This window comes from Crocodylus siamensis, chromosome 4 (genome assembly GCF_052110815.1).
Source record: "Crocodylus siamensis isolate JL-2025a chromosome 4, ASM5211081v1, whole genome shotgun sequence".
NCBI classification, from domain to species: Eukaryota; Metazoa; Chordata; order Crocodylia; family Crocodylidae; genus Crocodylus; species Crocodylus siamensis.
Window position 1 is genome coordinate 54668422 of NC_143398.1, and position 18895 is coordinate 54687316.

An 18895-nucleotide genomic window follows, 5' to 3' on the forward strand; every position below is an offset into this window, starting at 1 on the left:
ACTCCTTCATCCCACTCTTTTCCCTCCTTCAATTCTTTCTTATTTTTCACTTTCTCTCCCTTCCTCCAAAATGTTGTATTTATTCACCTAAGCACGAATTCATCGTCATAATTCAGGTTGATTACAAAAAATACATTGTTTATGCTTTCCCTTCCCAAATGAGGAGTGGAAAAGTACCCTGGGTAATCCAACTTCTTTTATCACTGTCAGACCATTGGGAGAACTTTCTGTACTTTTATGGTGCAAAAAGGGAGGGAATCCCCCTGTCCAGATTTGATTTTTGCATATGCTGTAACTGTGCACTCACGCCAGCGTCCACCTCCATGCAGGTACACTCTTGTGTCAATCTGCAGTTGTGTTTGTTTGTTTTTTAATTATACAGACAGTAGAATCTGCATCCTTACTAGCATATAGAAAAATCACAGACACAATGCAACCAACTGTGTAAGTATTCTTTCGTTATTTAGATAATAAATACCTTTTTGTTAAAAAATAAAAATAAAAACAAAAGATAATATGGGTACAATAATATAAATATATGTTCCTTTTTCTAAATTATAAGTAAAATCCTTCTTTGAATTGGAATGAGATCAGTAATTGTATGACATGCAGATATTCCTAATACAGTAATAAAATAGATCTTATTTACTGCATGTTCCAGAGTAATGAACTGCTGTTTATATAGTTACATTTTGAATAATACATACAGAATTTCTTCATTTAAATCCAAATATTTTGCGATCATGGAATCTTAATTAAAAAGTGCTCTAGTGGGATTTGAAATATTAGATAGTTCCCTTAATATTTCCTTTGCTTCATTCTGGACTGGACAGTGTAAAATTCTGAGATCCCACCAGTATTACTCATTATCACTTGTCATCCCACAATGTATAAATATAAGGCAAAAATATAATTAAGTCCCTGAGAAATATTTAAGCTCCCAGTAACATAGCTCACAAAATATTTGGATCTGTAGACTGGGTGATATTCTTGGTAGGAGTTTACTGTTTCAGGGTAAGAATTAAAATAATCTTACTCTATATAGGGCAAAACTTTCAAATGATTTCTGTTCTCTTTTCTTGAAAAGAAAATTGTCATTATTTCACCATTATTAGGTTGGAGAGGGTCCTCTATCTTGGTGTATTTAATGTTATCTTCAGTGTTTCACTGTGTAAAACATAACCCAGGTACAATTTGACAGCATTTTAAAGCATTTATTACATGAAATATTGAAAATATTGCAGCTGACGCAATGATATAAATGTTAACCAAGATTTTCAAAACTGGGTGCTGAAAGTTACAGCACATATTCAGCATGTTCCAAAAATCAGGACCCAATAAAGAAACTATAGGTGACTGTCCAATAATTGAGGGATTCAGTATTACTTGTCATTCTTTTTATAAGTTAAGATATAATTATATGTTTAAGCCAAGTGCCTGAAATTAGTGGGGACTACTCAGTAAGGTGCCTAAGTTTCAGACACCCATAGTTGTACAACTTGACAGGTATACCTTCTGGGACAATACTTTAATAAGACAATATTCCTAAGGAAATTATTCACCATATCTTATTGTTTCTTACTGTCAGACACGGTACTAAATACCCAGGCATAAATTTGTGCAAAGTATCCTTTACTGTGATGACTCAATAACAAGAAAAACAAATGACCAAGTATGTATACGTCATTGAGAACTTCAGAAAAGCATATAGCATTTTCTGATCGAGTACCCTGATTTTATAAGTATTTCTGAAATATCTGTAGTGTTATAATGTGTACCATTGATTTTTATTTTTTTTTAACCCTGGTACTTTGTAATTGTAAATGTGTTTTTTGTATCGCATCATGTCAAAAGCTTAAATGAAATTCTGTTTTATTATACTCTATATATGAATGTAACTGAACGTAAGGAAACAGACTGGTTATACGTTTCTGAAGCAAACGTCATTCTTCATGATCTCCCTTTGTTCTTGAACATGAAATGCTAAATGTGCAACCAAAAATTTGCAGGTTCGCATTTTGAATTTATGGAACATAAATTTAGAAATTCCTTGACCTGCTTGATACTAGTTCAGGTGCAGCATAGACATAGATTACTTATGTGACTATACTTCTGTGACGTGTTCCTTTGACTCAGCTCTTATAGATCACTTGCAGCTTACGACATTTCAAACTATTTCTATTTTCCTTGTCACATGTCTTTGCAAGGAGTTATAGCATTATTTCTTTAAAATTAAAACATTACCTGGAGATATGAGGTTGGATTTGCCTGACTTTGGATTTGTAACTTGCATTTCTATATATGCCTGGCATTTAGAAAATTTTGCAGTCATGTTGCATAATACTGCCCACGGTATTACTCAGAAGTAATGCATTTTCTCTTAACTGTCTTCACCTTGTACATTTATAATGATGTGAAAACAATGAACATAGCTACTTATCGTTAGTTGATAAGGACACGCAAGTTTTAATAAAGTTAAATGTACCATTTCTTTCTCATCCTGATAAATAAAATTCCCCCTCCATAAACACACCTCTTCACAGAGAGACAAGAAACAACTCAGGATGTTGGTAGTGTCTCTAACATTAGGCATCTGTGTACTTCAATTACAATTCTGATTATGTGAGTAGGCCAACTCTTCACATTTTGGAATAGAACTCATGTAACTGTTAACCTGTTATGTCACAATCAAAGCCAACAAGATGAAACTTGTGATGTGAACATCTGGGTAACCACCAAATAAGTAGGATATAGTTTTGCACCTCTTTTCTCATTCTGTGTATGCATATAACAATGGATGTAACCATGATAACAAAGATCATGTATTAGAATAAGAGATTTTCTTACAATCTAACCATTTGGGATGTTACAGAACTCAGGAGGTGATAATATAAAAAGTACCTGTTTAATAGAAAAACTATTTAATGAATTTCTATTGATGGTAAAACTTTTTTCATTAGGATTTAATCAACAATGCAGAATCAATGTAACTACTCTTGCGCATGCTGTATAGCACATTCTTGGCTATTATAGTTATACAAAAATATTTCTTAAAACAAGAGTAGAGGACAGACACTGGAAACAGCTGAAGCTGTGGCTCAAGCTTTGTTTATAGACATGGGAAATTTAAAAATGTGCAAACTAAGATTGATGGGAAAGCAAAGTATAATGCATTCCATGTTACTTGTTCAGTATCATAGCCCACGGGCCAGTGAAAGTTGGGGACTGCTGCAGTAAAGCATTTGCTAGCAGAAAGTGTGCAGCTGACTATATATCCAGTTTTAGCAAACCAGTCTATGATAATGCGGTACAGTGTTAGTTGTTTTTTTTCCTAATATTCTACATCAGTTTCCTTGTTTTTTTCCCATAACTCTGGAGTCCTTAAGTAAAAATCAACACATTTGCTGACCTTTTTTCTGTACTGTATATGAATATAGGTTCAAGTATTTCTCCTATACGTATACATCAGATACTGGCATCTAAATGTACAGTCAACATCTGTAGTTAATGAGTGGGAAACCACAGACTGAAATCCTACTGAGGTCTGCTTCAAGGTCACCCCCAGTCAAGTTAGGAGAAAGTCAAATGTAAACACATCATAGAAAAATCTATTGCACTAAGTGTAGACCTCACTATGTTACAAAGTCAAGGGTGGAATAGGGAGGCCAACCCAGTAATCTGTGAAAGCAAATTTGTATGTATTCATGCACATACTAGATGATATGAGCAAAGTATTTCTCAGCTCTCTAGCATGCTCTTAACTTCCCAGTGTTAGCAGATTAAGGTGAGCCATTTCTTTAACTGAGTATATTGAATGTTTTAGCAATTTTAAGCTTAAGCTCGTATTTAAAAATACTGTTCACTATCAGGATATGGACTCTGCTTTTCTTCTTAGGCTATTTTCATTTGTTTCTTCTGCACCCTTTTAATGGAATATATAGGTCTCTTGAAAGGTAAGGCTGAAAATTGCAAGTCTGGCCTGCACAATATAACAAATGATTCGAAATGCAGCACTTACGCATTTTTTTTTCTTTTTTACTAGTGAAAAGATCAGTCTGTTTCATTTAACTAAATTCATGCTTCATTCATATTCAAGGAATAAAGAATTAAGAAGTTTAACAGACTAACTTCACAGCACACCATAAGCTTCTTTTTGAAGAACAAAGAACTTGTTTTTATTTATAACTTTACAATCCCCCTTTTTAATGCTTGCACTTCTCTCTAAATTGTGTCCAAATTAGGAGCACAAGGCATATCATGAAAAGCCATGCACGATGGAAAAAACAGTCCCTCTACTGAAGACACCCTCTGTTTAAACCATTACTGCACCATATAGTCATGCCAGCTGCATCATATTAATTTGCACCTACAATTTGACTGGATTTCCTAAGGGGATTGTAGGGCTGCATATATGTTTTTGAAAAATCTGCATGCATGGCTTGTTTTTCTTTTATAAAATGTGTGTCTATTAATTATTTTCATTTCCCTTTTATTTTCAGTGATGCAGAGGACCATAAGCCTCTGAAAAAGGGAAGCCGGACACCTTCAGACAGGACTGTGAAAAAGGAAGACAGTGATGATAGTTTAGTTGACTATGGAGAAGGTGTAAATGGTCAGTTCAATGAAGATGGCTCATTTATTGGACAATACAGTGGTAAAAAAGAGAAAGAACCTGCAGAAGGAAATGAAAGTTCTGAGGCTCCTTCTCCTGTCAATGCCATGAATTCTTTTGTTTAATCAAAGAACTCAATTCCCTTACTACAATATCTTCCATTACATTTAAAGCACTCATACGTCCTCCTCATAAATGAACATGAAGGTAACAAAGCTCCTCACTACAAGATGTTTATGCTATGAGAACGTGTAGGTCAATACAGTTGTCCAGTATAACAATATGCTAGTATGACTCAAAGTGCAAAACTCAAACTTTATTCAGACCGTATTTTTACTTTTTTAGAGGAATTGACACACACAAAAAGTAATATAACATCAACAGAATGTTCTTTCCTATTCAAATTACAGTATGATGCATGAAAAAAATGCCACCCGTTTCACAGATAAACCTGTGTATGCTATCAAAACATGGTTTGATACTTTGTTACGCAGTCCTCAGCTGAATCCCTGCATAGAAATTCCGTTTTCATTGTCAGAGTGTTATAGTAGTATTATATAGAACTTCAATGTCTTTGTGGACATTGTTGTGAAATTGGTGACTTAATGTCTAGATATCATATGTCTTTTTCAAGACAGTTAGGAACAGTATGTACAGTATATAATTGCTAAATGATTTAAGTATGACACTTGCATTTGCCGATGCTTAATGAGACCCTGTTATCTGCTCTTTGCTCCTATTACTTCATAGCTTTTAATCTATCAAGTATTACAGCAGTACAGTGTTCTATTTTTACATCATATATATGTTGGATTGATTTTAGGGCATAAAACATTATGCATTGCAATGCATTTTGGAATTTGTACAGTCACTGAAGTGAAACTTTAAAATGAGAGAAAATATTCCAGAAACACAGGGCAAAATACATTCAGTGCCTTTATACAATATGCATTCCATAATGCACTGTACTACTAAAGAAGTTGGTGCAGTAAACTGTGATTAGTGAACTATCATTGCCAAACAAAGTAACTTGGTAAAAAGCAGAGATTTATGAAACTGTTGTGCTGAAAATGGAAGGTTTATTTTTTTCTTATGACACGCATCACAGTATGATCTTATTGTTTTTTCTTTGAAGATGAAATAACAGCTTTGTAGACACTTAGAACACAACATGCTTTCATGGCCTTACACAGTTTATACAGAAATGCTGAATTCAGATGCTTTACTAATGCAGCAATCCATGCAACTTTCTTATAAATTGTTAAAAAGTACCATGCCAGGAACAGCACATTCCTCTCCAACTCACTGCTTGACCAGTGTAACAGTTTGGAAATTATCTACAATGTGAAGCAATGTATGGATTACCACTCAGAACTACAGAATCAAGGAATCTGACAAGTGCTAACAAGGTTTAGTGGTAAAGGATTACAGCTATCAGTTACAAAAATATTCTCTCTCACGCTATATCAATCAAATGATTTACCTCCAAATATGAAATTTTATAACAACCTATGGTTGAAGGAATGCTCAGTTTCATTTGCCAATAAATTGGTTTTTCATAACTTGCATCAAGTTTAATTTTAAGTAAGCTTTTTATATGTAGATATTTTGTTGAATTTGTAAATACACTTAAAGTGTAGATGCTATATGCTTCTAGGTGTTACAAACAAATAAAACAAACAAAAAAAAGCTTATGTTGTACTGTGTAAGAAGTACTGTAGCCAATGGAGTGCATGGTATTTTAAAGCATCTACTTTAATACATATATTTTTTGCTGTGAAAATGAAATAGTGAACTGTTCCACTTACTAACTGCAGATTTCTAGATAATACTTTCAGAGCTTGTGCCAGTGCATTACATTAAACCATAGTACACCTTGCAGCTTTTATGTATGTACTGTAGGTAAAGCACAATTGAGATAATCACAAATGGAAGTTGGCCATACAAGCACCACTAAACGTTCCACAGGTCCATTTTCCTAATACAAACACAAACAACAAAACAAAAAGAGCTCTACAACACTCTTTATAAAGCACAAAGAGAAAAGTTTTGTAATAATGTTTGCCAATTGGCATTGGTAACAGAGAAATATAATTTTACTCTTCAATTGTAGATGCTGAATTATCTGTGCATGTGAGGGTACACACACAGGCTTACTTCTGTAATAGTGCAACATATTTTGTATTAAAAATAAATGTGGTTTTAAAATTTCATTGATGTTTGTTCTGTTTACAATAGTAGTTAAATTTAACCTGAATTGCCACACAATTAAGAATGTTCAAACTGAAAGACTGGGCATCTTCATGTCAGAATGAATGGCAAACTAGAGCATTGTCAAATTGTTCTTTATATAACTAAAACATGTGAATTGAGAACTGATCCAATCTTACTGTAATCAGTTTTTTTTTTACTGTTTTCTCTCTATGGATACATTATTTAGTCAAAACTGAGGACGTGGTACAAAAGGTAAGATCATCCAACTTTCTATCACTTTCCTGCATCCTCCCCCCACCAAAAAGAAGCACAATTCCTAACTACATGGGATGGTATTTTCCAAATTAAGAACCTGAAGGGAGGCTTCTTCACCCATAATTAGATTCCTAAAGAAATTACCTGCATTTCTAGAAGTGTCAAACACTCAACAAGTCTGGTTGACTACTGAAAGCCAATCAGTTTTGAGTAGAATACTGGACAAAATCCATGAAATACAACTATCATGTCTTATCTAGTTTGAATTTAGATGGAAAGAGGTTAGACAGGTGACTGCCTAGTACAAATTCAATTCTTATAGAGAAAGGAGATCCATCTGGGGATTTCATAAGATACAACTGCCACAGGAAATACCCACCCTTAATTGGATGTTTGTTCAGGGCAATTTGAAAGAATTATTCTGCTATTGAGCGATAAACCATTTTACCAGTCCCCCAAGTCAGACTTCAGCATATCTGCATTATCATTGTTCTGGCACCTACAAGACAGAGTTCATGAATAAATATTCATGCTTATGTTTCTGTAAAGGGGGGAATCTGTTGTTTTCACTGGCAATCAGGATATTTGTAAGGGAGAATATGGCCATGAAATGCAGCTGTTCCTATTTTGATTTAAATGTAATTTTTTGAAAAACCTCTAAATCTCTCAATTGTTTTCTGTATGAGATGACCACTTCTTAGGGAGCATGTTTATGTTCTTTTTTTGATACTCCCAGAAATGTAGTTGCTTGTATAAAGAAAGCTGCTACCATGGGTTTTTTTCTTTCCTTAAGATTGTTAGCCTTTCTTTTGTTTTAGTGTTTTAATTTCTTTCTTGCTTTAATAAGTTCATAGGAAATGAGGGCAAATTACTTTGAAACAATTCCTGATGTTGTAGTTGCCTCTTCCACCTTCCATCTTGGGAAGAAATACTCAAGATAGGTACAAGTAGCAAAGTAACACAAGATCTTTGCGCTACTTGCACCACTCTCCACTCCCAGTAGAGGTGGTGCAGTCACCTTTCTTTGAGGTGTTCAGGGTGAGGCTGGACAGGCACCTTGCCGAGCTCATCTGAGCTCAATACTACGCCGTGGCAGGGGACCAGACTTGATGTTGGTACAAGTCCCTTCCAGTTCTGATTCTATTCAATTGGTCAACCAACTTTATAGAAATCCAGTGCTCTCTAGCTTCCAGGCAAAGCATTTTAACACTAAAGAAATAAGTGTTAGGTGGCATCATGGTCTGTGGTGACAAAGATGAAAATGTCTTACCTTACGACTAAAATAAAAACAAAATGGGACTCAAGCATAGACTTGGGCCCTGACGTATTCTCTCAGAAACTGAGGGAGGATGAAAGGGGGTCTGTATTCCTCTTCATACAGTTTCCAAATCAAAGACTGAGACATAATAGTGGATAGCTTCTCACCGCTCATGATGATCTCCAGGGATAACCAACCTCTCTTTTCAAAGCTATTTCCACTCAGCCAGTGCTGTTTCCCCGACTAATTTGTTCAGGTCGAGAGAAGAGGTCTGGGAGACAGTGGAGTTTCCAAAGATGACCTACTGATAGACTTCTCAGAAAGCTAGTACATCCAAGCAGACCTGGGGTGGATTGTACAATCTCTGCTTTTGCCTCCATGACCTTATTTCCTATGTTGAGCATAGACTAAGAGGAGTGAAACCAGCTCCAAGGTTGCACAATCACATCCAGATACACAAAGCTTTGGGCTTTAAAGTGGGGCCTGCCCTGGGGAAGAACAGCCAGTCTAACGATGCTGCCCAATTTGGGGGGCAATCTAATGAGGAATTCTGAATCTGATGCTTATCCCTGGAAAGAGGTCTTCCAGGGGAAAAAGTTGATGCTACTCCAAGTAACTCTACCAAGAGTATTTTTCTTTTGTTCTCCTGCATCTATTCCTGTTGACAGCAAGATTGAATTAGGATATCTTTATGGTAAAGAACCAACAGTATTTGAGAGAGAAGAGTTAATAGTCTATGAATTAGATTTTAAGACTCGGGTTAGCTGGAATCCAGTAGCCCCCTGAAAAGTAATCTCAGATAATTGGAAAGAGAGACTTGTTGAAGTCTGGGGAGACTTGGGATGCTTAGGAGAAAGATGAAGGGACTAAGGGCTATCTGAGTTTTCCTTTAAAGATCTGAAGGAACACTAGAAACAAAGCCTAAGGTACTAAATCAACATAGACAAAAACTTGGTTTAGGAAAACAGCTTTCTAAGTACATGGAAGGGAGAGGGTCTCATATGCCTGGTGAAATGAAGAGCTGTGTAAAATGCATATGAGCAGGGGACATAGTAACTCTTCAGGCTGAGAAATTCTACAGAAAAGTGTGGAAAGACAACTAAGAGTAATCACCTATGTCAGCTAAGACTGAGGAAACCTGTATGGCGTTATTCAATGTATCTAGATTTATCCTGTGATAGATAACACGGTGGCTTCCAATACCACTGTGAAGGTCTGCGGAGACATGAAAGGGTGTGAAGGCAAAAGGAATTAACTGAAAGGGAAAATGCCTTGGGGTGAGGCAGAGAAACACCAAAGATAGTGGGAAATTAGGACATTCAAGTTAGGCATCCTTCAAGTTGATTATAAAAGAAACTTACCCTGGTAGGAAGAGTACAAGACAGGCATGGGGAATGAGGACAAGAAGATCCTTCTAATGTTTGCTCCTCCAGAGATACCAACTGACCGAATAGAAAACCAAAATTGTATAGATCCATTTATGAAAGTCTTAGTAAAATCCCTCCCTCAGTGAGACCTGAGAACAGCCCTTTTGCTAAGGGCACTAGAACTTCTCAGCAGAGGGCTAGTGCTTTTTGTGGGTAAGAAATATCGCCATAAAAAAGCTCCAACCAGCTATAGAGTTAGACCTCAAAAATATGCACTAACTTTTATTGCTGGTTGCTCTCAAGCTTTAATATGCACATGCAACAAGATCTCCTCTATGGCTGGGAATCCTATCAGCTGAGAGGGCTCCCAGCACCAGGGGTGCATTAGGTCTGGCCAGGACTGGGAGTGCCACAACTGAGGAGACTCTCAGACCCAGCAGCTGTTGACTCTGGGTCCCTGCAACACTCCACAACTACCAGGACCCAGAGTCCTGCAGCTGCAGATGCTGGGTCCCCACAACCTCAGGGTATGGCTCTGATCTCCCAGCCCTGGTGGGGGGGTGACACACCCCACAAGGCTGGGAGAGCGCAGCTGCTGCAGTCTCCCAGCCTAAGGTTGCTAAGATGCAGCAGCTGCAATCTCCCTGCCCCAGAGGTTTCATGCACTCCGAAGGCTGGGAGACCATGGAAACTGCACTCTCCCAGCTCCAGGGGCTTAATGCACCCCTAGGACTGGGAGACAGCAGCAGCTGAGGTGCTCCTGTGGCTGAGAGCAAAGTTCTGTCTAAGGAGCAGCGGTCCATGAGTGCGCCACCGTGGTCCGTGAGGGCGCCTCCTTGGTCCAGCATGGGACACTTACTGATGGGGGCTGGAGCCGGGGGCTGGGGTCCAGGAGCCAGGGGCCAGGGGTTGAAGCTGGTGGCTAGAGGCTGAGGCTGGGGCCCAGGAGCCAGGGACTGGAGCGAGCTGGAGCCTGGCGCTGGCTCCCTGGCTCCAGGGAAGTGCTCCACTCCCCTGTGTCAGGGCCAGGGAGTGGGGAATTTCTCTGGAGCCAGCGGAGCCTGCACCAGCCCCCTGCCCCAGCCTCCATCCCTGCTTTACCTCACCTCGGGGAGGAACCTGCCCCACTGAGGCTCCGGGACACTACACTCCCTGGCTCTGATGCCACATACCTCCTTGCTCCCGGAGGTGATGCAGGGGAGCAGAGCAGTGTCCTGGAGCCAGCAGAGCCTTGCTGGGATGGGCAGTGGCTCCTCCTTGAGGTGAGGCAAGGCAGGGTTGGAGGCTGGGGCAGGAGGCTGGCGCAGGCTCTGCCAGCTCCAGGGATGTGTGCAGGGGAGCAGAGCACTTCTCTGGAGCCAGGGAGCCCATGCCAGGCTCCCACCCCAGCCTCTTCCGGTGCACAGCCTTGAAAAGGTTGTGCATGGCCACACACGTGGTTTGTAGTAGTTTGTAGTAGTACAGATGGGTCTGCAGTGTGACATACTACACATTTGCGCTTGTCTGGAGGCACCCACTTAGTCTTGATTCTGAAAACAACATTGTTGAATCAAAGGATGTTCTGTGGATAGAGGCTAAAACCTGTACAGATTCAGAAAATAAGGTCTTCAAGGAGAGAAAAGATAGCGTTTTTGTAGGTCATCTGAGGGGATCTAGAAACAAATACCACAAAGGAGAGCTTTAGATGAGTCAGCTGCACAAAAAAAAAAAAAAGTGGTGGTGTGCCTTCTGTAAAAAATAATGAAGAATCTGAAGCCATGGTGTTGAGTAACAGGCATTCCTGAAAAGTAGAATGAGATAACATTCGACACCTATGCACACTTATGTGCAATAAAATCTAGCTCTAAGGGTACCTATACACGTGCAGAGAGGTGGCTTCAATGTGCTGTAATTACAGTACGTTGGAGCAGACTGGATTAATTGAGTCTGGTGGAGCGTAGCAATTACCATGCTCCAGCAAACCCCAGCTTCATATGTATCAGCATCCCCACACTGAAAAATGGCAGTGAGGGTGCTTTAACTAAAGCTCATTCAATGAGCTTAGTTAAAGTGCCCCCACAACCATTTTTCAGCATAGGGATACTGATACACATGATGATCCAAGCGCTTTAATTACAGCAGCCCTCGTAGACACTCTAATTAAAGCACCACCCTTTCCCGAACCAAGTGCATAAACACCTTAAGTGAACATTTTTTCTAATGAAACCCTTTATCTGATTAAATGTTCATTTTTGCTACCTGGCTGTCTTACACTTGAGTTGTTTTGGGGTCAGATATTTGCCTTAGTAAGGTGGTTGCAGTTTACTACTCTGCCACTTTTATGCACCAAAAATTAATAGAAACTAATGTATGTTCAGACTTGCATGCATCTCTCAATACCCTCCTGGGATATCAAATTTTTATACAGTTGGCATTCTGTTTTGGTTATTGAAATTTAGAAGTGCTATTTTGACCACTAGGGGGCCCTACAGCTTTTTCATTAACTGAAATGTATTGAAGAAATCCAAATGGCATTAGAGTTCAAATTGTTCCACACAACTCAATTCAAAGTGTACACAAATGCAACATTTAATAAAAATGTGACTTAATTTAATACTGATGTGCTTCTTAGGGGAAAGATCTATCTAAATATTTTTTTTCTGTAGAATATTCAACAGAGAAGAAAAGCAGAATCAATAATATCCCTTTTCCAGAGACAGCTGTGTGATTGGAATTTCTAAATAATCACTCCAGAGGCAAGGTGTCATTAGGGGTACAGAAAGAGAAAGAGGGAGTTGTCCAAGCCCCTGCCTTTGATGGACTCATGGAGAAAAAAATCAAAGAAACAAGGGAGCCCAATGGGTGAATGTTCTCCTCTTTAGCAGTATGACTCCATCAGCTGCAGTGCTGTCCATAGCTTCTGTGACAGACTATGGTTTTGTTGTAATATTTCAGGTTTAAATATCTGCATGTTACAATAATGTTGCATGCCCTGGTTTCCATGCCTTGTTTGTACAGTGGGAAAGGATCAACAAGGGTAAGGGTCAACAAGGTCCATCCTAGGGCCTGGTGCTGTCACCTCCAGCATCAAAGAGCTGAATACATTTTGTTGGCCTGTCAAGTGGACTTCAGTCAATCAGATGATGCAAGGATCTGATTAAATGAGCTCAGACTCATGAAAGCTTATTCTATATATCCCCAACTTAGTCTATAAGGGGCAAACCCAACTTGTCTTCTCCAGAGAAATTGGGTCTGTACTTGGAGACTGGAATAAAAAGAACAATGGAGAAAAGGGCCTGAAAAACAGTGTGGGACAGAGAGCTAGGCAAGGAAGAGAAGAGTCTAGCTAATTTTGGGGTTCTCAGGAGGTTGAATGGACTGAAATGGGAACAGTGGGACTGCGTAACCCATTGGGAGAGGGCAAGGATTTTGCTTGTTGTACTGTAGTTGCCTAATGAAGGCAAGTTACTGCTTGGCACTGCTTTGGCATGCACTGCTTTCCTGATTGAAAAGGTAAAGTCTTTCTCCCACGAGCTATACTGGAAGGTAGCTGGAGGGCCACAGGTAACCAGTGAGGGTCCAGGTTCTTGGAGTCTGGAGTCCAAAGGAGCCAGGGGCTCACCCCACCCTAGAACTAGTCATACCTGGCCTGGCCTCAAGGACAACTTGACAAGACTATCTGAGCAAGGGTCTCTAGCAATTGCTCCCCTGGAAATGACCATGATAGCTTCAGTTCTTATAATGCTACATCAGCCCTTGCTGAGGGCCCAGTTGTTATACCTTTCATGAAGATTTCCAAATAGAAATTCTGGAAGTAACATGGCGGGGATGCCACAGAGAATGACAAGATATCCTGAAGGATCATGTTCTATTTTCACTGCCAAATTCCCTCAAAGTCCTTAAAGAAGGGAAAAAGACACCATAGCGTTGTGGCACTCAGCCCCCTTTGCAGGGTGCTGGATCTCAGCCAAATATTCAGCAAGGGTTAATTATAATACATCTGTTGGCTTCAGGGATTTACATAAATTAGGCTGAATGCTCAAGCAATATAGCCATATTAGTAGCACAGTTTTGTGCTTCTGTGACTAGAGCTCTGGCACCCAAGCTAACCCTAAATGAGCAGCTAACTCTATGCTGTGCCACAGTGTGCAACATAGACATACTCAGAATCTCAGGCTTATGCAACCAAGCTCCACAGTGGGCATGTCTACACATGCTTTTAATTCAGAGTAGGCACAGTGTGCAGTCCTGAGTGGTATGAAGCCTGGAGCTGGCTGGGGCCTGCCCCAGAACAGGACAGCTCCTGGCCCGCTCTGGGCTGGGTGGGGAAACAGGGAGCTCCCAAGTCCTGGCGCTGCACAGCTCCTGGCTCCTATGGAGCTACCCAATCCCAGGGCTGCTTGGCTCCTAGGGAAGCTGGGAGCTGAGTAATGCCAGGACTGGGAGAATTCACTGTTCCCTGTATCCCCCTAGCGTAAGGGATGACTGGGAGAAAATTTAATCCCAGCCAGCATCTACACATGCACTACTGTACAGTATCTACTGAGCAGTTAGTTTACTGCAGGTATTAACTAACTATGCAGTAGATTAATTTACTGCTCAGTAAATGTGTGCATGTGTAGGTGGTGTAGATTAGTCTACTGTGTGGTTAAGCATCTTGTGTAGTCGCACCCAATGAGTGCCGGCTTTACAGAAAGTGTAGCATTAGCTGCTTAATTTCATGTAAATTTTGCATCAACAGAACAAGTAAGATTTGTCTGTCTCCAGTAAAGAGCTCTTCCTAGAGAGTTTGCTCAATAAAAGAATGAACTATTTGTGTGTGTATGAGAGAGCACATCGGGGGAGGGGAAGGGAAAGCGAGAGAGATGAATAAAGCTGCTTGCTGTCAATAGGAGAAATGTCTATATTCTTTCGCAGAACTGTTACCATGTAAACAATGAAACGGGAAAGCTTTGGCTTCTGCTGTCACCATAATTAGCAACAAACTCCTGGATTTACTTTTTAAATTCCAATTCCGTTTACTGCAGCCTATAAGTCTGTATAGCTTGCAGGGAATATTTGGACTAAAAAAGGCCTTAAATGAAAAAGTCCTGAGCTAAAAGATCTGTGTCCAACAGGATTCAGTGATACGTTTAGCTCTCTGGGTCACTTGGACATGCTTCACAGATCAGTAATGGTCCACCGAGCACAAATTGAGAGCTACTCAAGGAAACAACTGATGATAATAGGGATTTCACAGGGTAAATTATATTTTTTTCCGACATCTATAGAAAAGAGTACCTTGTTATTTTGTGGGTAAAATAGTTCTTACTGTAGAGTGTGTGAGGGGCTCGGGAGGGCAAGAGAATGAAAGGGTGAGAGAAAGCAGCTGTAAATTTGTAGAGGCAATAATTAAGCCAAGTTCTGGCTTTTGGTTTGTCACCAATTAACTCATATTTTGTGGTTCATTTAAAGGCCTCAACACTCAGAACGTGTTTGTAATTGGATGATCCATTGCTCCAGGCTGAATATGCAACATTAAAATTGACACACGCAAGCTTTTGACAACCCATGGGATTCCAGCCTGCACTCATTAATTTGTAGGTCAGTAGTCCATCTGACTCAACCAGGTATTGAAGCATGAAGACCAGAATAGCCTGTCACACAGGAGATAATGTCCAAGTCACTTCACTGTAGAAGTGAAGACTGGGTCTAAAGCTTGTCCGCTCTACCTGTCCCACAAGAATAAAACATTTATTTTTGCAGTATAGTGACAGTCCTTTAAAATGTGATCCACACACCTACCATTATTAGCACCTTTGAGTTGCATAGCGCTGACATGCAGCACATTTCAGGGCATATACACTGTATCTGTTGATCTGGGTTTCAGAAGTTCTCTTTGTCTGAAATTAGATGAGGAGGCAATAAAATCAATTTGCTCTGAACTGCTCATGTTGTCAGGCAGAATCATTTTCAGCAGGACTCTCACTTATAGTAACAGTTTAAAGAAATTGAGACCCTGTTTGTCTGAGAAGGACAGAGGTTCTGGCCTTTGGGATTAATATTACATTATCTGTGCCAAGAGGTGGAAGGGGAACATAAGCATAGGGCATAGACTATACAGAAGCTTGAACACTCCTTGCACATAGGCATCAGAGAGCCATAAAAACAGAAGGCTTATGACATGAGAAAATAGAAAACTTGAAGAAGATTCTTCCAGTTCATAAATTGATTGTTAAAACCTTTAGAAAAGTGTACCTTGATTTTGTGAGTATTTGTGTGTGCTTACACAGTAAATAGGTACCATTTGGGGCTGAAGATTAGAACATAAACATAGCCCAGGCTTTATGACTAAAAATAAAAATACTACCATTTTTTTTCTAATTGCTAGCAGTGGGAGGAGAGTATCAGGTGTTGCTGAGAACCATAATTCAAGACCAGATCTTTAAGTGAGGTAAAATCTGCTACTATAAATTTTCATAGCCTTACTGAAGTTATCAATGAAGTTATATTCATTTACCCTGGCAGAAACTCTGCCTCTGGTATCGTGTATCTTTGGAAAGTTTTTCTTGAGGTTTGCATCTGTATCACAAAAATTCCCTTTCTGCAAAAAAGTCTAATAAAATATCAGGGGTTTCCCACTTATGATAGCAACCTGTAGGCCAGAGCATACACAGACAGCTATTTTGCATACCATTAGCACCCAGATCCCAATACAACAATCCTAAAGCAGATAGCCAAGATTAAAACCATTTTAATAGCAAGTCACTTTTATTCTGTAACTAGTTTCAGTCATATCCTTAGTGATTCACCAGTGACTATAACATAGGAAATAATTTAAAAAAAAAAAAAAAAAAAGGAAAAGGAATGCTGGAAAGCGATGTTCCACATTTTCAAGGAATCCATCCTTACACTATAAGGACTGTCAAACAATTAAAAAAATTGATCAGTTAGTTGCACAATTTAAAAAATTAGTCACAATTAATAGCGATTTAAATTGGACAGCTAAAAACTCAAAAATATGCACAGAAAAAGTCAAAGTTGTGCAAAATTATGCAGGTACTTCATATGGTTTGAGGGAGTATGGAGGGCATGGGGGGAAACTTATGAAGGTGTGGGGGGCAGTGAGTGTGTGTGCGGGGGGTTTGGAGCTGAGGGAGAGGGGTTCCCACATACCCTGGCAGGATGTGGGGTACTCCTGGTCAGGAGTGAGAGGCAGCAGCAGGGCTGGTGGGGCTGAGGCTTGGGAGTGAGGGGCAGACAGGCACAAACATCTACAGATTCACAGAGACACCACCCAGCGTGCAAGTGTGTGCGGGAAAAGAAAGTGAAGAGGCGGGGGAGTGCAGATTGAGGCCCCCACAGTAAGGGAGGAAGTGGGGCAGGGGCAGGTCATGGACAGAGCTGAGGGCAATTCATCCGGAGGCATGGGGGGGCTGCTCCTGCCATTGTCTGCACCCCTGGGGGAGGCATGGAGGGCACGTGCCCCGCCGGGAATTGTGCACAGGGAGGAAGGAGGCTGCTGCTGCGCACGGGGCTCTAAGCCCTGCTGCAGTTGCCCCTGGAGCTGTGATGCCCTGCTGTGTCTCCTGCCACTGGGCGGGCAGGGGATGTAGAGCAGCCAATGCATGGCTCCTGGGGCAAGGGCAGTAGGCTTAGAGCAGTGGCAGCCCGCCTCCACCCCACACACAAATCTGGGGTGCACGTGCCCCTTATGTCTCCCCTGGGGATGCACCTGGATGAGCTGCCCGCAACTCCATCCCATGACCTGCCCTGGCTTTGGGGACCCAATCACCCCGTCCCCTACTCCTGCCTCTGCACTACTCCCTCCCTCACCATGGGGGCCTTGATCTGCCCCACTCAACACCCCTTCCCTCCTCCATGTTCCTTCTCCTTTACAGACTTGCCTGCTGGGCACTGCTCCACATGCCACTGGACCGGGCTCCTTGTTGCGTGGAGGCTGTACCTATGTGTCTGTGTCTGTGCATGCCTCTCCCACCCTGCTGCAGCTGCCCAAAGTCCATACCTTGGCTGCCCTGTGGTCCTCTGTGCTGCCACAGCTGCCCAGTGGGGCAGCCCAAAAGCAGTGGTGACAGCAGCAGAGCAGAGCCCAGGCACAGGCTCCAAAACTATGTATGCAATTAACATGTTAAAAAGGTTAACGTGAGCAATGATTAATACTTTAATTGCATGGATTATTATTTGACAACCCTGTTAAACCATGCGGCGCCCAACGACTAGGGAGATGATGATCCAATTGCTTGTGGATCCTGTTACTTATTAGCCAGAGCAAGCAGGGAGCAAACACCAGCACATTGCTTGCAACAGCTTTATTCAGAATGGAGGCAGCTTTGGGCAAAGGTCCCAAAAAAACAACAAACCAGGGACCTGCAGTGAATATTAATTAGTTCTTTTCACATTTTATACACCTTGGTTCATGCTCATTACCATTTACTCCACCTTTGGCCCTCCTTTGGTTCCACCCATATCTTCTCCTCTCAAGCTCTGCCTCTGTTTACTGTTCACTTCATTTGCATGGAATTACCTATGCATTTTACTTATATACTTGTCTTTTTGCTATGAGTGCATGTCTAAGACCTTCACTCAACTTCTTCAGTCAATGGGTGGACTTTGACCAAAACCTGGAAGTTTCTGGAGGCTTCTTCACCAATCACCATTCACCTTTTTGCATATGTTTATTTTGGATTCTGTTACCAATTACATGTTGGCTTTCACATTCCAGTCTGTTTTTTCAGTCCATGTTGTACCATCATCCACATTCCTAAGGCTTCCCCTCATTCGCAACACACAAACTTACACAGACTCACTTCAAAATGGTTGACACAGTTAAGATGTTTACTTAGCATAAGCAAATGGCTGGCTTAGCATAAGCATTCATAAGCAAAATCTGCTCTACCTCCTAACGGTACATATTTTACAACACTACTACATTGTTAAGAAAATGCTTGCCTAAGCATTTTGCAACGTTACTTTTAATATATCATTCTGCCTTGTGGTCAGCAGCTTTTGCTGGGCCGCAGATTAAAGCCTTGTTTCAGCTGCAAATCCAATGCTCCCCAAGGTCCAAATACTATCACCCTAACAAACCCTATTATAAATTCCTACTGTACATAGAAAATTTGGAGATCTTTTGTCCAGATCCTCCTTAGCTAGCAGATACAAATTTAGTTTGGTCCTTTAAAAATTATCTTTCCTGTAACCTAAGTAACT

The 18895-nt window shown here is 40.6% G+C and overlaps 1 protein-coding gene across 29 annotated transcripts in view; it reads left to right on the forward strand.

The window, feature by feature from the left end:
- The window catches only part of NRCAM (neuronal cell adhesion molecule), a 250160-nt gene extending 243346 nt beyond the window's left edge, over positions 1–6814 (forward strand). For 28 of the 29 annotated variants that reach the window (XM_090042304.1, XM_090042305.1, XM_090042303.1 and 25 more), the window contains one exon: positions 4500–6814. In XM_090042304.1, coding sequence (XP_089898430.1) covers positions 4500–4737 — 238 coding nt within the window. In that variant the 3' untranslated portion in view covers positions 4738–6814. Of the gene's footprint in view, positions 1–382; positions 445–4499 lie in introns of all 29 variants that reach the window. The other variant, XR_016441757.1, reaches the window with a different exon arrangement.
- Positions 6815–18895: the final 12081 nt, after the last annotated feature.